The sequence below is a fragment of the Gracilinanus agilis genome, chromosome 5 (genome assembly GCF_016433145.1).
Source record: "Gracilinanus agilis isolate LMUSP501 chromosome 5, AgileGrace, whole genome shotgun sequence".
In the NCBI taxonomy this organism is placed as follows: domain Eukaryota; kingdom Metazoa; phylum Chordata; class Mammalia; order Didelphimorphia; family Didelphidae; genus Gracilinanus; species Gracilinanus agilis.
Window position 1 is genome coordinate 149,907,828 of NC_058134.1, and position 22,039 is coordinate 149,929,866.

Genomic DNA, 22,039 nt, shown 5'->3' on the forward strand with positions numbered 1-22,039 from the left:
CCCAAATTTAACTGCAAATAAGCTATCATTGAAAAAAAATGCCTACTTCTACAATGTGGGATTTATCATGATACTAAATTTGTCTCCAATATGTAGGCTAAGTGGTTTCAGACTGAATATAGTTTCAAATTCAATTCTAGGAAATTCCATGTTAGAAAAATCATGAAAATTAGCAAGACTTCAAAGTGAACTTAGCTATTTTTTTGTGACAAAGCAATAGAGTTCTCATTGTTTAAAAAGCCCTTAGTTGGAATGGGGTAGGGGAGTGAAAGGGAGATTTTGAAGGAATGAGAGGTAATTTGGCTCAGTTCCAACTGCCTACTAGCACAGGATAGAAGCATTCATCACTAAAACTTTGCACTACTTCATCCTCATTCTTCTAATGACAAGAATTTCTCATCTTCCTACTAGAAACGTCACATTAACATTGGAGTTGGACTGCTAACATGAAATTATATTTTCTTAAGGTTAAGTTGTACCTGATTCAATTTTTGCATTAGCTTTTCCAGGCAAATGAAATGAAGGTCATTTGTAGTACCTCTAACTTCAGCTCTAACCTGGGGACGCCTTGCATCTAATTAGCAAAGTGAGAAAAGCTTTTCATCTTCTCAACTACCTGGCTGAGCAATCCCATTAAAGATGGTCATATTTTGTCACAAAATATAAAACCAGATAGACTTCTAAGATGTGCTAAATGTATATACTACAAACTATCTACTGAATGATCTGTGCATACCATAAATTTGTTTGTACTAAGTTACAGCACTGTATAGGGGGAAAAAATCTTCACATGGTTTACTTACAGGATATTCAACTACATCCTAAGGAATGTCAACTCATACATAAGTTAGGGTTAAACTAGTCATTTATCATCTATGTTGGACTGTGAACAAGACCCTGTAATGCAAAAACTGACTCTAAAAAGGCACGTTAAAAAGTATGGACATTCATCTAACTTTACCATCGCTTTTTCGTTCCACATGTGGGAATGAAGCAATTTAATACAGCTCACTAACTCCATGTTAAAATGTTTAAAAAGCAAGGTTAGATCGTTTTACCAGAGACTCAATTAGTCATAAATAAGTACTTTTATAGTTCAAATTAGAGGGGGAAGCCCTATCATAAAGTACATAAAACAAGCCTGAGTATATTTAAGTTCATACTTCCAGAATAATTTCCTTCACTGATATATTATTTAAATGCCTTAAACGGTATTTAAACTCTAATTTGAAACTCTATAAACAAGAAACCACTCAAGCCCAAGACTAATCTCTACATAGGAAAGAGGGATTTTTGGTAGTCTATACTGTTCTAAATCTTCACCTTAGGACAAAAAACCAGAGTAGGACATACATATTTCAACTGAATGCTACCATTTAAACAATTTCTCTAAAATAATCTTAGACTAATGAATGTGGTACACTCTGTGAGTCAATTAGTAAACAAGCAAGAGCAAAGGCATCACCAGCTTGGAGCCTACAAAATCTTATTTTAGCCCTGACTTTCTGAAGGATTTTAACATCATTAACACAAACTGCTGTTACTATAGTCCTGCAATTTCAATATATTTGGTGCTCCTGAGGTTGCCTAAAAATCAAAGGCATTTAAGTGAAGTGCAAAACATACTGTGCCTATGACTTTCAGTGCAGTGTCTTAAATGTGGAAGAATTCTCCTTTACCATGAACTGTCTGCCTTACAGTAAACTAGAAAATTTGTATACTCGTAGAATTTTATTTTAACCTTTGGGAAAATATTAGTGGCAAAACATATGGTTTTAAGAAACAGTATGCAACTCCACTCAAGTTCACATAAAAAATAGCATCTTTACAACCATATTGAAATTTAATTATTTTACACAGGTTAACAAAATGTATCACAAGAAAAACTAAACATTGGATTTAACAAAAGCAATACTTCTGAAAGTGGTACAATGTTTTGATTTTTTTTTCCAGGAAATAATATTACAAAATGATCAACTCTGGGTCAATTTACCACACTAGGGGCACAAAGTTGTTAAAATATAGTTGTGCTCTACTGAGCCACTTATCTGCACTACAGTATACTTGAAGTCAGTCCTAAGGTCAAGGCTTAAAAACATTTTAAGATACAAGACCCTAAGAGTGTTTTACAGCCACCTCTGTAAGAGGTGCTTCTCCTCCCTCAAAATACATAAAGTCCCCTCCCACCCCCCACCCCCCATTTTATCTTCAGTTCAAAACACTACTATCATTGGTAATATGGTCTATATCTTGTCTGATCAGGATGGTGTGGTCCAGGAAGTGGGGCTTGAGAGGGCGGCCCCTGCATTCTTGGAGGTGGAGGTGGCCCTCTTGGTGCAGGCCATATTCCAGGACTCATTCCCCCTGGCTGTGTGAATGGAGGGCTCAGAGTTCCTTGATCTTCAGTGAATTGTGGCAAAGAGTTAGGATTATAGTGGTGAGGAGGGGGAGCATTTACAGGGGGACCACCATGTTGAGGGGGAGGAGGTCCTGGTGGAGGATGATTCATGTACGGTGGCATCTGGGCAATGATGTGTCCAGGGGGTGGGGTAATTGGTGGAGGAGCAGAGGTCATTGGTGGAGGAGGAGCTTGGCTATAAACCATATGAGGAGTACCTGCTGCCTGGGGAGGATGCTGCATTGGATGGCTTATTGGTGGTGGAGGAGGAGGTGGTGGTGCATAATGTTGTTGTGGAGGCATAATATGATGAGGGTGAGAAACCACTGGTTGACCCTGATATTCAGGGTGATGGTGAGCAGGTGCTGGGGCTGGAGGGGGTGGTTCTCTGGCACCTGAATTTGAATCATCCTGAATAGGGACAGTTATTAAATTGCTGTGTTTTCTTGTTGAAATTCGAAAGGTTTCCTGACTGACCGAACGAGGTGGAGGTGGAGCCATTGACAACTCTGCAGGAGGTGCTCGAATATCCTCGTGGGGTTGATTATAATGCTCATGTGGCACATGCTGCAAAGGAGGTGGTGGCATCATGATGTGCTGCTTTGGCGGAATATGGCTCAAGTGGTGCTTGTCTGGAGGCATTATAAAACGATCAGGAATTTCAGCTGGTGGTGGGGCAATGGGAGGATGGACATTTTCAATTGGAGGACGAGTAACAGGTTTTGCAGCTCTCATATGACGGTGGTTGATGTGAGCCTGTAAGTCTCTTTGAGACAAGTACGTTCTTTTGCACCCTTGAACAATGCTACACATGAAGAGAGAACCCCGCATACACTGCTCAATTCGCTGCACAGGATCATTACAGCTAAATTAGAAGAAAATACATTGGTTAACTGATAACAACAATCCCCAAACACTGCATTTTATGCAGCAAACAAAAACCTATCTATCGATATTATAAAGTTATCTATAAAACTCTGCACAATTTCACATATGAAAATTACAGTGCCTGCCTCTTAAATCCCATCTTCCTGCTAGCTTTTAAAGACCAGCAGGCTATTAACTTGGTTTTCTATTCCAAAACTGAACTTAAACTATGTTCTAACAAAAGTATCCCAACCGTATTTTTTTCATCTTTAAAATCTTATAAAAACAAATTTCTATATTCTAAATCTCCTAAAAGAATCTTATACTCTATATCTTTATTCAAATACATGTTTGCAATGGTAAACTAGAGAATTTAGCACTTGTGGCCCAGGAAGCTAAAGTCTGGAGTAATTCAGGCATTTGAAAACAGTCACACATTGGGCACTTGGGGTGTGTTTAAAAAAAAAAGAAAAGAAAAAAGACAAAGATAAAATTGCACTTCTTTCTAAAAGAAATCTAAATTAGAGCTTTCAATAAACAGAAATAAAACAAGCTTCAGGTACCCAGAAGTCTCTATAAAATACTCTGTAAAGTTACCACTTAAAACTGGCAACTTTTTATTTTAATCATTTGGGATAAAAAGCTTACTAAAATAAAATGTTACACTTTTAAACAAAGTATTATTATGAATTTCCTTTACTGGACTATAATACTGTAATGTCACAGACCAAATGGCTCCCAAGGCTTTGAGTTTTTGTGTTTTTAGTTTTTATAATTTTTCATTTTTTCCCATCTGTCAGTAGTTTTTGATATCCAGAATCCCTTCAGATTATTTCAAATTTGATCTTCATTCTTAACAACTGGGGTTAAACACAGTACAAAGGCTACCATCAATACCAAAACTAGTCTAACATAGCTTAAGTTTAAGAGCACCTATTAGCAACTTTTTATAAGAGAGCGTATTACAGAACTTCAAGGCAAATACACAATGCACTTCAACTAGATCACACTCAAGAGAGCACAGAAATTTCCCTTTTTAAGAATTTAATGCTCTTACCCTGGGCACATCTTATCTGCCTTTTTCTCATGCAAAATAGCACAGTCATAGCAAAAAACATGCTTGCATGGGATCTGTGGACAGAGACATCATTACAATCAACATCTTATATTAATTTATCATTTTTCTATGAAAATATTAACACTTATCAAATACTAGGCATGGGACCTCTTATAGCTTCATTTTCCCACCCTTGTTTTTTCCTAGAAAAATTATAAAGCAATATGTAATTTATTTAATTAAATCCGTTTAATATTCATGATTCATCCCCTAAAAGTCCCAAGTATTTCCAACAATACATTTTTCTTATTTAAATCAACAAAAACGTCATTAATAATTGAATGTCACCTAGCAACTTATAGACTATCATATTCTCTGGTTTATTTTCTGCATTTATTATCCATTATTTATTCTGCTTTACCAGATAGCAAAATATAAACAGATTTTTATGCAAGTATTTAAGAATATAAATTTAAAATTATCTTTTTCCAGATGAAAAATTTTCAAAGGGGGAAAATTGCAACAAAATTAAGACAATCTTGTTCATTAACTCAGTTCATTAGATCACAAATTAGACTTCAATAATATAAATCTTATATCCTATTACCAAGCATATCAGTAGCTTTGAAACACCATGTGTGAATAATATTATTCCTCCATAAATAAGGGTTTATGAATGTGTATATTTGACCAGAACAAATAAACTAGTTGCTATGAAACTATCATATAAATTCAATACAGTATAGTGGCTATGTAGCTAGAGTAATTACCTTATAATTAATTCTACCTGAATTTATTTCCCAGTCAACATATTAATCTAAAGAAGGAGGTCAAGGGATAGGAAAAAAGAAGAATGTAAACAAGAGGAACTAATCAGTGATAAAAGGACATGAAAAGGATTGAGATAAACCAGTGGACTATAGGAGTAACACTCCAGGAGAATTTCAAAGTTACATTTTGTTGAGGGAAAAGGAAGGGGGAGTAGGGAAGATAAGAAGGAGGTTAAAGGTATTCTGGTGGCCACTGACAAAAGTTATGAGCAGAAATGATAGTTGCATATGATATATATAATGTGATATAATATTATAAGGGATAAAAATGAAAAAACATTCCTGTGCATTACCATATAGGAAATTAGAAAACATAACATATATAGTTTATTTAAATGAAAATATAGAGCATTATTGTGGATAAATGAGGAAAAATCTTAAAAGGGACATAAGGAGCCTAAGCCTAACTCTGGGATCATTCCCTCTCTATGAGAGATAATGAACAAGGTATTGCATTGCAAAGAATAAAGCATCACTACCTACATAGTTCAAGGCTTTGTATAGCATCAAATAGCAGCTTTTGTTCAGAAGGGGAAATAAGTTTCTACTAGACTTAGCAAAAGGGGAGAAATGGCCACCCAAACTACAGTTGGTCTTAACTTAGTGCCAGCAAAGTGTTCCCCGGTTTGGAGGAAATTCCATGCCTCGTGGTGGTTGGGCTTTCCTAGGATAAATTGTTTGGTGGAAGAACTTGTAACTTTGTAACTGAAACTGGTTAAGCAATGAACAAAATACATGTCCACAGGCAGGATAGGATATTTAGCAGAATCCTTACAGGGACAGGAAAAGGATAGAAGGATTTAATGGTATATTAAGCTGGGGATTAAACCCAGAAAGGAACCTGACCAATGGTTAGGAAAGGGTCCCCTAAGAAAATTCTACATTGTCCATTCACATGGGAAGGGCAGAGACTGTATAGTTAATAAAAGGCAAAGACGATCCATGACAGGTAACCATTTAATTCAGTAATACTTACCATGCGCCCATAAATTTTAATAGGTAATCCACATTTATCACAGAAATGGACTGGAGTATCATCCTTTTCACCTAAGATGTTTATCTGTTGAAATGACATTATTATTAGATTGCCTTCTTAAACTAGATAGTGTAATTGATAGTAACTAGTATGCTGGGTATATTTTATAATTGTTAAAGTAAAAATTAATTTTTATACACACACATCTATGTCATGATAGCCATTAAAATAAGGGGCTTTTTTGGAGTGGAATTATCATGTTGGGACCATATATTTCTTTGTATTTTACACCCAGCACCTAATATAGGGCATTATCCATAGTAGAAATACCATAAATTTTTGTCATCTGAAGGGAAATACAACTTTGTACACAAATACCCAATAGTAATGATTCTGTTCCACATGATATTTTAAATTGTATTTATGACACCATAGTATAGTGGATAGAGGATCACCCTTGGAATCAGAAGATTTAGCCAGCTAAGTCCTCTGACACATTTTAGGTATTTGACTTTGAACAAGTCTTAACCCTTCAGTGCCTTAGACAAATCTCAGGCTGTAAACTAGAGATAAACTGTCAAGTGGAATAAATTGGAGAGTGATTCTCCCACTAAGTTCCCTAGAGAATATAAATCATAAGTGTGGAACAGAAAATATGTACATTTTCTACCAACATATACACATGGAGTTGTACCTGAAAGTCCCAAAAAATGTGTCCAGGAAATCTTCGTTGATTTCCAAACAGGTCACCTCCTTTACAGTCATACCGCTCTTCTTCATTATAGTCAAATCCTTCTGAGGAGAGAAAACATGTATTATTACCTTTGAACTTTTCACATTGTACTGCACCAAGTCGCCACTGATGGACAAATACTTTCATTTACACATATAATACACACTTCCTATAAAAACAACACATTTAGAGACAACATGAAATACTATCTACTAAAATCTCATTTGTGGCAATGTGGCAGTGATGAGTGTGAAAATTTAGGGTCAGGAAAAATTGAATTTAAGCTCTATCCCCGACAATCACTAAAGTAATATCCCCATGGAGGTGAGTCATTTAACCCCTCAGTGTCAGTTTTGCAATAGGAAAAATTAAGGGGTTTTGTTTTTTGTTATTGTTTTAATGAAGACATTTTTCAGGGATTTTTCCATTCTTGATTGGTTCCAAGATAGAACCATTAAGGTTCTTCCACTTTTCATTTCTAAAATGAAAATAACAGCCTTAATAGAAAAATGCAAATTGCACCTTTTTTTTTTTTTTTTAAAAACATCATAACCTCTACATGATAAGGAGGCACCAGCATGGTATAATGAACAAAGTGGTGCTCTTGGAATTAGAAAGTTTTGGGTTCAAGAATTACCTGCATAACCAGGGCAAGTCATTTAACATCCAAATATCTGATTCAACTTTATAAACTCTTAAGTTACTGATAAGTTACTACTAGCTCCATGACTTCTGGACTCCTCTGGACCTTTCCAACCTGCCTCCCTTTTCCAGGAAATTCATCACTGGGACATCTCATTATGGGGCAAGATTGAACCTGCCTGGTATTCACATCTCATCAGTACTCTTTGCCACCTTGGACCTTGTGTCTAGAAAGAAGGGCCATGGGATACAGAGTCTCAATTTTAAGAATGGGTTCAACACAATCTTCTCCCCATTTCCCACCACCTATAACCTATACTGTTTGTGGACTTTTTGGAACTCAGCAATATACACTCTCTACTCCTTCCTTTTTTCAATTTACTTTTATCTGTTGTCTTCCCCCCTTTAGATTGTAAGCTCCCTGAGAGTCAGGGACCATTTTTGCTTTTATTTGTATAACCAAAGATTAACACAGTACCTGGTACAAAGCAGATGTTAAATAAGTATTTACCATATGGAAAATTTACCTTTTCCATAGTCAAGTGCATAGGCCAATAACTTTGGAGAAATATGAAGGACATGGGACTTTGGAGGGCTTAGTTTAAAAAATTGATCTTAAGTATCTCATTTAAAAGTAGAAAAGTAATCAATTTAACACTATTGATTCTATTTAGAATTCACTTCAATTTCAGAAAGAGAAGAGTTTGACACACCTTCTGGAATAGTAACTAGAAGCACAGCAGTCATAACATATTTGTTAGTTAGTTAGCTATACTAAATAGCCTACAACAAACAAAAATAATAAACATGGAAAAGTGGTGATGAGAGAAGTTTCTAAAGGCAATACAAAGATGCTAACTCTTTAGTACTTGCATTTTAATTTTAGTTGTTTTTTTTAAACCCTTAACTTCTGTGTACTGGCTCCTTGGTGGAAGAGTGGTAAGGGTGGGCAATGGGGGTCAAGTGACTTGCCCAGGGTCTCACAGCTGGGAAGTATCTGAGGCCGGATTTGAACCTAGGACCTCCCGTCTCTAGGCCTGGCTCTCAATCCACTGAGCTACCCAGCTGCCCCAGTACTTGCATTTTAAAAAGGACAAAGCTGGAGCATTCTAAACACATGTGATCAAGTGGTAGTTCCTTAGAAAGTTTCTCAGAAGTTTTCCCAGTCTACTTAAATTATCTCATTCAAAGATCTAATGCCAACTATATATCTTAAAACAAAAAGGAGACTAGAAAGCAATGAGTACTTTCGAAACCAAGTAATACTGAACTAATCAACAGCAAGGGAAATTAAGAGCATTGTTATCAAAATATTCCAGACCATACCCTCACCATTACCCTTTGTATGACTGTAACATCAATGGAAAAACCATGTTTTCTCATCTCGGAGTTGCTTGATCAAATTAAGCATTTTTCCAGGGGGATTCTACATATTATTAGGGAAAGAAACTATAGGAGGTTATTGTCTTTGAGTGTCAAAGAGTAAAAAGTTGATTAAAAACACCCAGATGTCCAGAGATATTTGATATGGTTTGGGAGTTAAGAAAAGTTAACATTCAGGATTTTTTAAACTTCAAAACACATAAACATTAGAAGGCAAAATGAAAAGAAAAAAATCAAAATAAGAGGACTATGAAGTACGCTAATAAAGGAAGGCAATGTAGAAGATTAAAATTGTACAGACTACAATATGGAAATGAGTATAAGTATACAGGCAGGGTATTACTAGACAGGGACAGTAATATGATAAACACAGATGATAACTTAATTCAAATTTATTACCTTCATCACTAGGCTGTGTCTTAGAAGGCATTCTGTTCATAGTCCTTGGAGTTCGAGGAGCTGGTTTGGCTTTATTTGTCTGTTTGGAGATTAGCTTTATAGGGATTCGTCTTCGAACATCAAGGCCACCCAACGATCCAGAACTATTAGTGCCTTGTAAATCATTGTCTATATTAAAATAAAAGTGACTTCTTTCAGTTTTCCCTCTTAAAACATTCTGCCAAAGTTATAAAGTAACCTACCAAATACTACACTGCTTTAATGTCAGGCATTCTAATTTTAAATATCACCATCACATGTTTAATTGCTAATTTTTCTTTATTTTTGATTAAAACCTTTAGCATTTTTGCTATATGAGATATCTAAACATTTAGCCATGACAATTCCTCTACAGTGTGTTAGTTTCACGAGGGAAGAGACTGTGTCTTATTTTAAAATCTTTTGATCTTCTCCAGTTTCAAACTGAGTTTTCTAAAGTGGATATCCCAGCAGAATGTAAGCACTGAAAGGTCTTATACCAAGTTGGAAAGACTTCAAAGATAAACCCTCTGATAGGCTGTCATTTGAGGACCAACTTAGCTAAGTTTGTAAACATTGGCTACTAAATGAATGTAGCCCATTAGGTGATGAAATTCCCTGGGCACAGTAATTCACAAAGACTGTCTATTAAGTTGTTGATAACTGCATAACCCCTCCTACCTCACACCAATGAAATCCTGGATCTTTTACATGGTAAATGATTACTACAAGATTTTTTAAAGGGATGTGGGTACAAACAAAAAAAGAGAAATTATTTTCATGTACAAGTACTTTATTCAAAGGAGATATAGCACAAAACACTTCCCCCCTTAAAAAATACACACAATATGGTAACTAGAAATCATATTCCTGTGGTACAAAAGAAATATATTATATATAAGATATTCCTAGACCTGTACTATCTTGAGTTGCTCTTAAATAATACTTTTTTTCCACCCAAAAAAGTAGGTTGAGAGATAATAATGTTGCTGTGAAGTCTACTAAGGCTAAGCTAGACCAAAATATTGCTTACTGGGTCTCATAAATCACTTATTTGCCAATTATCTGTAAAGCTCAGTGCTACTTGTAAAGCAGAACAAAATGCCTTATCTCCAAAGCGCATGAACTGCATAGGTCAAGAGATATATATGTACTTTTAAATGGATAGTGCAAACATTTCCAAGAACTAACTGTTAAGGCTGAGGAGTGACTTTCCAGTTAAAGGAAAAGATGTCACTTCTTTTACCTATTAAAAGACAAAAACAACGCCAAATTTCAGTTAGTTAAAATGATTTTTTTTTTCAGTTACTGTTGTTAAGCATTTTAAGAAATTATTGTCTTGTCTGAAAATGTTTAGGACAGCTAACTAAAACTTCAGAATATATTACGTAAAGCCTCCTTAAAGGTGTTATGTTGGACTTTAAAGCTAACTTCAAGATCATATTCCCAGGTTTCTTTAATTAAAGGCTAATGTTCAATCCTACAACTCATTCTTTTGATCAACAGGTATCTACAATTATATAGTGAGAGACTCATAACTGAACCTCAGACAATGCACTTCAAGAAGCACTTATTAAATGCCTGCTATAAGCTAGGGGCTGTAGTCACAAAAACATAAATGAAAGTCCCTTCCTTCATGGGAAGGGAGAAAAGGGCAACATTAATCAATGCTCAATCCACAGGTATTTATTAAAATGCTTTTATTATACAGCATTTATAACATACAGGTAAGTAAATACAATCAACAACTAGGGAGATAAGGAAAGGTTTACTATAAGAATTCCAAGAGTTGAATTGGCAACAAAATAATCCAAAATATTTTTCATTACCAGTTTCTTAGTTATTTTATATATATAATAATTTTATAACAACCATTTCTGACCAAGCCAGGGTTTTAATATAAGGTGGGGACAAGAATCAACAAGGGTAAGAGAAAAAATAGTATCAAACATAGCAAAAAATTTCTTATATTGTTAAAAAGTTTCAACCTATTTCCCTAACACCTTTCACTAAAAGTTCAACAAAGTGAACTTATTTCACTTTCATTTGTGTTGCTTTATCTAGTGAAGGTATTTAAAAGCCAAAATTCAGAAAAGGAGAATTGTTGGCATAAACTTTTCAGGATAGTTCTTCCCCTGCTTAAAATCTTACTTCTAACTTTCTTAGAAGTTCAAATTTTTGCTTTTCTAATAATAGTATATATTATTGTTATCTCTTCATATTAGAACTGGAGACTGCCCATTATTTTAGTTTTGTATGGAGTTGAAAAGCTTCAACTAGCAGGCCTTTTTTCACTACACAAGTGGAAAAGTTCTCTGATCTGAGGTTACAACTGCAGCTGGTAAAGTCTGTTGTTCTTTATTACACAGCCTTCTGTGTCTTAAGTTGTATTATGCCTTAGCTTGGAGCTGATAAAACATATTTACTAGACAGTATATTTATCCATGCTTTTAAAAATTAAGGTACACTGCATATATGTTGCAGTTCTTATTCTACAGCAGCAAATCAAAACTCATGTATTAAATGCTTACTATGTATCCAACAGAAAGCAGTTATATGGGGGGCTCAGAGAATCCATCAAGAGAAATAGAAGTCATTTAAACTTTAATAGCTGTGTGACCGTGGGCAAGTCACTTTAACTTTTTTTTTTTAAACCATACCTTCTGTCTTAGAATCAATATTAAGTGTAGATTCCAAGGCAGAAAAGCAGCAATGGCAGTTAAATGACCTGCCCAGGTTCACACAGCTAGGAAGTGCTTAGGATCTCCCCTCTCTGAGTCTGGCTCTAGATCCACTTAAGACATCTAGCTTTCCCTAACTCACTTAACTTCTGTTTGCCTTAACCTACTGGGGAAAGAAATAGCAACACGCTCCAGTCTCTTTGCGGAAGAAAACCCTATGACAGGATCCGAGTGGTCCAGCGGGTAAGTCTAAGACACTTAACAACAATATAATGTACCAGATACAGATGCTATGGGCTAGAGAAAAAAGGAAAAAGCAGGGTCCTTGCCCTCAAGGAGCTCACATTCTAAAGTCCGAACAGCATGAAGTTTCCTTTTGAATAATCTCGACAAGTAGAGAACTTGCAATAAGAAAACAATGCTTGGCTGTTCTACAATAATTTTTCTCAGGCTTAATTTTAAAATAGTTTAATGTAGACCTAAAACATAAACCCCCAAATAAACATATCTCACTTCCAAAGTTGGACAAAAACGAACATTTTGCTACTTTTGGGGGGAGCAGTTCTCTGCTATTACGTCAAGATCCAGGAATTCTGGTCCCAAAACTTCCAACACATCTTTATCAGCACATAAATATTAAGTAGATATAATTAACTTGAACTTTATAGACTACAGACATCTCACAAGCATCACTGACAAAGAGGCAAAAAAAAAGGGGGGGGAGGGCATGGTTAACAAAGTGGCTGAGAAGAAAGAGAGGAGTTGCTTGAAAATGAGTCAAAAATAAGGAAGCTCCCTTAGTTTTAAACTCCCGACGGTAAAAGGCCCAAATTGACAAGGTTCATGAGGAGAAAAGGGGGAATGATGGCAGGGCTTGGTTTGGACTTTATACAAAGAGTGCCCTAAAGTGGAACTTGAGATCATATCCGGCTCCTTCACCCCATCTACAACACACAGCGGACAGACAACAACGAAGCTATGGGACAACCGTAGCATCCGCCTGCGGCTGCTAGGGAAGAGGAAACTGCAGGGACGACTAGCCTAGTCTCTCTACTCCCACAGAGCCAGGGCTGGGCGTCCCAAGGTCCCCTCCCTTCCCCAAAACCCTAACCTGACTGGAAAATAGCCTCGGCCGGCAGAAGCCGCGAAACCCTGGAGATCGGGGGAAGGTGGGCACAGAGGAAGGAGGCCTTGTGGAGAACACAGCGCTCCCCACGCAGTCTCGGGGTCCCACTCCGGACCAAGACCGCGCCAAGGCTGCAGTGCGGGGGGGTGAGGGGAAGGGGGAAAGAAGGGGTGTAGGCCGAGAGGTATCAGGCCGACCCTAGCCGGGCACCGCCAAGAGAACAGAAGGGAGGGAAGGGGGGCACGTGGAAGCCCTCCCTCACCACTACAACCCTTCCCCTCAGGACAAGCCCGGTTCCGCTACGCCAGCCAGGCGACGGCGGGTCTCGGACCGGCCAAGGGGTCCATGTAAACGAGACCCCCCCCTCCACCTCCTTACCAGTGTGGTCCATGATTCGGCTCGAGGTGCACTCTGGGAGCGGAAGTCAGCGGCGCCCGAGACTCCACGGGCGCGTGCGCGGCGACCCGGCCCGAGCCTAGTCAGCGGAAATGAGACGAGAGTGGCTTTTGCTGGGATTTGGGCAGTGAGAAAGTTCGGGGCACTTTGGGATGAGGCAAGAGAGAAAGAAGGAAACTCTTTGCACGGAGCGCACGGAGATGGTTTCTAGATAAAGAAGTCGCCGGGGCTGTCTCCTAGGTACAGGAAGAAAAATTCATCCGCAAAAAAATCAAGCCTTTTCCCTGTGGTGGGAGAAAGGGGATGGGGAATGGGTGGAGGCGGTATTTCCTGATCGAAGTACTTCAACTTCCGACAGGCTCCGCAGCTCCTCCATCCTCACGAAGCTTGACCTCCTGGGACTTGTAGTTTGCGCCGAACCTCCGCCTCCCCGCGACTGGTTGTTCTCGGTGCGCAGGCCCAGCCGTTAGGGCTTCTGTGGTCCCCGCGTTCCTCTCCCCTGGCCGCGGAAAGCTCGAACCGGAGTCTCGGGGAGGCGTGGTTAGCCTCCTGCTGTCCCAAGGGTCCTGAAGGTTGTGTGCACTGTTCGGGGCGGGGAGCTAGGACCTCGGCGCTTTTGTTTCTGCTTGTTTTGTTTTCGACTTGGCGTGCCGCTGAGCCATACGCGGACACCCACCCCCGTCCATTAAATTTAGAAAAGTTTTTTAAAGTTTATGTACTTGAGTTCTTTCCCGGAGAAGATGCTGGGGACGCCGCCTGGGATCTCCAAAGAATTTGCTTGAGGCCAGGGCGAAGGGAGTTTTTGAGCGCTTGAATACAAACGCCTCCACATACACTGGCACTCATAATAGGTCTTTTCCCCCATCATCTACCACTATGTCTTAATCTGATCACTCCTGAGTGCTTTACAGTCTACAGACCTTCTGTAAGCATCCCGCAAAATAATTATTTTGAACCTATTTTTGACTAAAAGCAAGACACCCTGGCATCACCTGGTTTGGGGCATTTTTTCTGACTCCACACCATATCCGGACTGCTCTCTCCCCTCTGTTCCTACTTCTGACCTTTCTGGCTTCCTTTAAGACTCATCTAAAGTCCTACCTCCAGCAGGAAGGATGATGAGTTACAGTAAAATTACAATAATAAATATATGCAATAATAAAATAATAACCAAAATTCTTCACTCCTAGGGGCTGTGTCATGATTACCAATCTCAATCTAAGACAAGGGTCCTTCTGGGAGTTCCCTGAAGGCAAGTTCCAAGGGACAAAGGTAAATTTGGGGGTTCTATAAAACAAGGTCATTGAGTCCCTAGATTGAAATTGCCACTTAATATGTGTGTCAGGTTCCGGGGAACCAAATTCTTTACTATACAATTAGATGAATTCTAAGTTCTCTAAATCTTTGATTCTACTACATAGCATAGGACCAATCAGATCCCTGAAGATCAACGATGACAAGAAGAAGAAAATATATCTCTTAATCTTCTAATGAACTTGTCCTTTGTGGTACCTTCAGGGAACTCCCAAAGGGACCCTTGTCTTAGATTGAACAGTAAGTATCCAATGTGGAGCAGCTGGGTAGCTCAGTGGATTGAGAGCCAGGCCTAGAGATGTAAGTCCTAGGTTCAAATTTGACCTAAGACACTTACCAGCAGTATGACCCTGGGCAAGTCACATAAGCCCCTTTGCCTAGCCACTCTTCTGCCTTGGAGCCAATACACAGAATTGACTCCCAGAGGGAAGGTAAGGGTTTAAAAAAAAAAAAAAAAGGTATCCAAAGATTTCAGCATAGATAGAATTAGTAGATATTATCAAATCCTAAGTACCCTTTTGTCTTAGAAGTTTTTCCCGATGTATCTAGACCTCATCCATCCTCCTTCCCTTAACTTCCAGTCAACCAATCAGTTGTCCTTCCTGTCCTTTATTCCCCAATACAAGTTCTTCAATTCATTGGGAAAATCTCCTTTTAAGGTACATTTTCCCCTGGAGATAGTGTTTCCATAGTCCTGGAGCTTGTTTCTGTGTGCTCATGACTCTTATGTGGTGGCTTTTAAGAGTATGGTTTTCCTTGTCCTGATTAGACTTGTTCTTTCTAACTACTTTGGTGGTTCTGTGTTTTTCAAGGTTGACACTCCTATTATTCTGTGGTTACATCAAATTGTTAATGACTGATTTTAGATCTAGTCATTTAACCAGCTCCAAATCTAACTGTACCATTATCCACATTTCTCTTTTCTGCAGGAGTAGCCTTTTGCTTTAGTAATATACATTTGAAAGCTATGTAGAAAATGGACTAAAGTGTCCGTGTGGAATCTAGAACCCCCCAAACTTGTAGCCTAGTAAGATCTGATGAACCCCAAGTTTTAGGACTAGCTTGTAAGTAGGAGATCTCAAAGTTTATATTTGTTCCTTGTTCCCCTGAGAATGCATCCTGAAGGGAATATCAGGCTAGCAGTTTCAGAGGGAATAATTGACCCTAAGGTAAATGACAATCCCAGTTGGGGGGTGGGGGCGCTAAGCAAATACTAAGTACTCTTTTTGTCTTAGGTAGTCTCCCATTGTATCAGTGACCCTTTCCCAAGAAGACTCACATCTGGGCAGGGACCATCTTCTTAGTACCCATTTTAAGTAGCCCTGCACCCCAGCCTCTAGCTATGATTACTTTCCCAAGCTTGACTGTATCCTGTCTAATTGGAAACTGAAGGAGTGCCTTTCAATTGGGGAATAGCCAAACATTAATACTATTGTGCTGTAAATGATGATGGAAATAATTTCAGAAAAAAATCTAAGACTTATATAATAAAACATGTAGTGAACAGAACTAGAACAATCTTCACAGTAACAGCAATGGTGTACTGATAATCAACTGTGAAAGATATTTTTTTTAAACCCTTACCTTCCATCTTGGAGTCAATACTTGTATTGGCTCCAAGACAGAAGAGTGGTAAGGACTAGGCAATGGGAGTCAAGTGACTTGCCCAGGGTCGCACAGCTAGGAAGTATCTGAGGTCAGATTTGAACCTAGGACCTCCTGTCTCTAGGCCTGGCTCTCAATCCACTGAGTCACCCAGCTATCCCCTGTGAAAGACATTTTAACTCTAATGAAAACAATAACCAACTACATCACTTTTTTTATTAATAGACTTTATTTCTAGCTATCTCCGCCCTTCCTTCCCCTCTCTCTCCTACCCCCATACCTCACCCCACTCATCATCTGGCAAACAGATGTGTCTGCATAAATTATGTCATTTGTCTTTTCACTTCTTGGTTCATTCTCTGGAGGTGAACAATCACAAGTTATTCTTCAAATATTAAATCTGTAGTTATAAGTATGGCCTCTTGATTCTACTCATTTCACTCTTCATTATCTCATGTAGTTCTTTCCAAGTTTCTAAAAATTAATCTACTCATTGTTTTTTATGGCACAGTAGTATTCCATCACAACTATATACCATAATTCATTTAGCTATTCTCCAGATGATGGATATCCCTTCAACTTATAGTTCTTTTCTATCAGAAAGAAAGCTGCTATGAATATTTTGAAACACATAAGTTCTTTCCCTTTTTCCCTAACTACCTTGGAAAAAAGACCCAACAACAGTATTATTGGGTCTAAGAGTGTGCACAGTGTTTTAATTCTCTGGGTGTAATTCCAAATTGCTTTCCAAATAGTTGGATCAATTCACAGTTCCACCAACAGTGCACTAGTGTCCCCACTTCTCTACATCCTCTCTAATATTTGCCACTGGGCCTTTTTGTCATTTTAGCAAAGCTCAGTGAGATGATAGCTTGAAATTGTTTTGGTTTGCATTTCCCTAATCAAGAGTGATGTCTAGCATTTTTTCTTATACATGGCTTTGATTTCTTTATTTTATTGAGCCAGCCATTTAAACTGATTCTCACTGCTTTTGCATCTCTCATGTATACCACACCATCTTCTCTCCTACTTCTGGTAGGGAAAGGGCGGGGCGGGGGGAAATCTCTCTTTAGTCAAAGACATACACACATTTTTTACATGATTCCCACAAAAAATGACAACGCAAACACAAACAGAAAACATTTCTCCCAGCAGCTGCCGTTTGAAGTCAAATGGCCTGCCAGAGTGGTCACATCTGCTCCCCAAGGAGCCCAAAGATGGCAGTCAATTATCTAAAGACATACCCAGGAGCCATCCCCTCAGCCAGACATGGATGCAATAGTCAAAGGCTAGGGTACCTGGGAGTATCTTAGATACAAAAGGAAAAACTAAGAAAGCAAAAAGGGCATTTAAAACTTGATTTTATCTGCTAATCCTATTTAAGTAGTCATGGGGTTTTTGAGGGTTTATGGTTCAGTTTGGTTCAGCAAAGAGGTTTCTTGAAGACAGGCTTTCAGAGACAAGGCTCAGACTGGAGTTTCATAAAACCAGGTGTTTGTCCCAAAGTGGTCAGTAATAGAAAGGCCTATTTTTTTTCCAAAATATTTATAGCAACACTTTTATGGTAGCAAAAACATAAAAACAAAGTAGCGACCCATTGATTTGGTAATAGCTAGTTATGCATGAATGCAGTAGAATATTGCTGTTCCAAGAAAAAACAATGAACCCGATAAATAAAAAGAAGCATGAAAAGATTTATAAAAAAATAATACAACGTCAAGTATGCAGAGCCAGGAAAACTATACACAATGACAACAATGTAATTGGAAAGAATCACAAACACAGAAAAAATAAAAACTGAATGTTGTGAAATAAAAAATATGAGTTCAAAAAAGGGAAAATTCCTCCCACAACTCCTCTGCTGAGGTCGGGGGACACAGATTTGGATTTTGAAATTGCCTATGATGTAAGATTTTTTTTTGTTTATTGATTGGTTTGGCTGGTGTTTTCTCTCTTTTAACAAAAAAAAATTCTTATAAAGAATGACTTTCTGGGAGTATGGAGATAAAAGAGATCCAGAGGAAAATCTAGGCAAAGTAGAAACAAAAGATATCAATGAAATATATTCAAATGTAATCTTTCCAAGAGATAATTAAGATATGAAGTAAGATCATGGCTGTTTTGAAGTATAGAAAATGGGACAAAATTGAGATGTGAAAGTAGGATCTACAGCATGACAACTGGTTACTGATGGGATATCTACATAAAAATAATTGAACCCAATGAAGTTGATAAAATCATGAAGAGGAGAAAGCGAAGGAAGAATGTCTGTGACATATTCCAGGGCACTCTCATGCAGAGGGTAAAACTGATAAGGAACAGACAAGTGATCAAAGAATCAATGGGGACAATATGAGGGAAATCTAAATAGGGGAGTGAATCTGGGACAAGTTGAGAGGACAGGCAGGGTGTCAAAAAGAATGAGGACTGAAAAAAAAAAACATTTGATTTAAACTAGATGGTCTCTAATCCTTGTATCCTACATGGCAAGCATGGGTAGAATATACTTAATAAACATTTGTTGGGGAAAAAATGGTTCTGGTGTTTCAACCACATCATGGGCTAGTAGATATTCTTCCCCTGATAAAGTTCTCTCATCCTTTCATAGGAAGGAAAGTTGAGCTCTTTAAGAACTCAGTATGTGAGGTGTAAGAGATCTGGTGACCACTTTCTATGTGCCCAGGGTAGTTGTCTAGGAAGTTTGAAAAAATGTGCTGCCTTAGGAAATTTAAGACTACCTTTGTGTTCTACTCTTTAAGCATATTGGCCAGTATTCTGTACCAACCCAGAAACTCAATAGCAGTCGGCAAGTTTTTTCCATTAATATGATGCCTTCAAAACATAATTTCCCTAATATATCATTCTATTCTATGGAGTCTTCCTTGTAACAAAAAAAGCAGTGAAACAAAACCAAATGACAAAACAACAAATGACAATATATGCAATGTTTCCCCCCATAGATCTTCTGCCAGAGGCAACTCTAAAATCAATACTCTCTTATTTTGGGTTTTTGATGAACATTTTTCAGCCAGTCCAAAAGAAAACTAAGAGGTAAAGCTCCAAGCCAATAGCAAGTTTGTTGAGAGAGACCAGTATCTCTCAGTAGAGCTGGGTCCTTAGACCCAAAGACCATTGAATGAAGGTTTTTCCTTATGTACCTTAAAGTTATATTAAATCAGGACATATTTCTGACAACAGGGAGGGAGATAATTTTTGTTTTTTTCTAAAGGGATAAAAGATACAATGGGTGGGGAATACATTTTCTTTTTTTTAAATTAAATTAAATTAATTAATTAGGAAGATTTTTCCATGGTTCCATGATTCATGTTCTTTCCCCTCCTCCCACCCCTTCCCATAGTCAACACACAATTCCACTGGGTTACATGTGTCATTGATCAAGACCTATTTCCATATTATTAATATTTGCATTAGGGTGATCATTTAGAGTCTGCATCCCCAATCATATCCCCATTGAACTATGTGATCAAGCAGTTGTTTTTCTTCTGTGTTTCTACTCCCACAGTTCTTTCTGTGATAGTGGATAGCATTCTTTCTCATACGACCCTCAGAATTGTCCTGGATCATTGCATTGCTGCTAGTAGAGAAGTCCATGACATTCGATGGTGCCACAGTGTATCAGTCTCTATGTATAACATTCTCCTGGATTTGCTCCTTTCACTCTGCATCAATTCCTGGAGGTCGTTCCAGTTCACATGGAATTCCTCCAGTTCATAATTCCTTTGAGCACAATAGTATTCCATCACCATCAGATACCACAATTTGTTCAGTCATTCCCCAATCGATGGACACCCCCTCATTTTCCAAAATTTTTTGTTACCACAAGGAGCGCAGCTATAAATAATTTTGTACAAGACTTTTTCCCTGTTATTTCTTTGGGGTATAAACCCAGCAGTGGTATGGCTGGATCAAAGGGCAGACAGTCTTTTAAAGCCCTTTGGGCAGAGGGGAATACATTTTCTGACATTACACCATGATAGGTTTTTCAAGTGGGTGGGATATAAACATCTTATAATAGGTGGGTTCTAGCTCCTTGAGGAGCTATCTCAGCCTCTTATTGAATCCTAATTGGTTAGGATGTTCCTTAAACTGATATGTTAGATCACAATCTTCTTTGGATATGTTTTATGTGGTTGGTAAATCTTCCGTTAGAGGATGCTCAGCTTCCCATTGCTGAGTCACTGTTTTTTCAGAAATAAAGATTTATTTAAGCTAGAAGTGTAAATATCCAATTAACTTGCTAAGAGTACTGTTTAAAATTTAGGAACTCTAACACAAAATTTCAGGCCAGGTTCTTTTAGAAAGAAAACTATACCCATTTTCTCAGTAATTGTGTTCTAAAAGTCCATATGGTAAGATAACACCTTTTGTCATGTATAAACTATGAATTACATGGAAAAACAAAGTTTTTAATTAAACAAACAAACAAACAGGCCCTCTGTCTGAATGAGACCACACTATTACAAAATACTGGCTTATAGGAAAGTCAGAGACAGCTATATATATTACATTCAGTTTGCCTAATAACCTTATAAAATATAGTTACCTTGAAATATAATTACTACAATTTTATTAACCACTAGTCAGTCATTATCCTAGATTAATCACTTCCCTTTTGCTAAATACTGACTGATTCTAATATCTGGGGTTATATTTTAAAAAAGAGTCAGGGGGTCAGAGATTCTCATTCTCTTCAGTTTTATGATGGGATGAAATGAGGTACTTGTAAGTCATTAAGCAATTTACAAAGGTTTATTGTGCCCTAACACAACCAGGATGTGTAACAAGGACACAGTGGCACTTAGCTTCTCTGGATAGAATCCTCTTCTCTATGTGAGAGTATTCTGAAGACCATGAGATGGCTCATAGTGGGATCATTTGGAACTATAACATGCCTTAAAAATTGAGTTCAACCCCTTAAGCTTTATAGATGAGAAAACTGACCCTGAGAGATTTGAAGTTACTTGTTCCAGATTACAAAGTACTGATTTATTTAATTTGTATTGAGCTAATGGATTGCATTCTGTTGAGCAGAATACAAAAAATAGAAAGAGACCTGAGTTTAAATCCCTTTTCAGACGCTTATTAGCTATATGATTGTGCACAAATCCTTAAACATTTTAAAGTCTCAGTTTATAGCCTCATCTATAAAATAAGTAATAATATGTGCTCTACCTATTTCATTAGGTCATTGAGAGGAAAGTGCTTTGCAAATCCTGAAGTGGTAAATAAATGTGTTATTCTTAATATAGCCCTGTCTGACTTCATAACCCTATTGGGAGGTTTTCTTGGTAAAAAATAAAAAGTTAAAAAAAAAAAAAACATGATTCAGACATAACTGAAACAACTGAACAGTAACATCAGTACAAGATGAAGTAAAGAACCTTATGGATCTCCTTCCGTCTTTCCTCAGTTATAAGAACCATGTGTCACCATGAATATCCCTTGAGAGTGATCCTTTCATTTTCCCCAGTTAATTAAAAGGGGAAGAGGAAAAAGGTATGAATATTCTCTGTGCTCAATACATCTATTCTTGAATACTTTGTTACCAAGGATCATAGGATTATAGATTTATAGCTTCCATGCCTTTGAATCT

General features: G+C 37.7%; 1 protein-coding gene across 3 annotated transcripts; it reads right to left on the bottom strand.

Annotated features, from left to right (window-relative positions):
* Nucleotides 1-1,749: 1,749 nt before the first annotated feature.
* On the bottom strand, nt 1,750-13,501 carry CBLL1 (Cbl proto-oncogene like 1). 3 transcript variants are annotated; one of them, XM_044678052.1, is made up of 6 exons: nt 13,489-13,501; nt 9,295-9,453; nt 6,823-6,923; nt 6,129-6,212; nt 4,323-4,396; nt 1,750-3,263 (listed from the first exon to the last, which is right to left on the bottom strand). In XM_044678052.1, the coding sequence occupies exons 1-6, from the start codon at nt 13,499-13,501 to the stop codon at nt 2,228-2,230; spliced, it is 1,467 nt and encodes a 488-aa protein (XP_044533987.1). In that variant the 3' UTR covers nt 1,750-2,227. The 3 variants fall into 3 exon arrangements, with proteins under 3 accessions (XP_044533987.1, XP_044533986.1, XP_044533985.1); XM_044678051.1 differs by having other exon boundaries at nt 6,823-6,920; nt 9,286-9,453; XM_044678050.1 differs by having other exon boundaries at nt 9,286-9,453.
* Nucleotides 13,502-22,039: the final 8,538 nt, after the last annotated feature.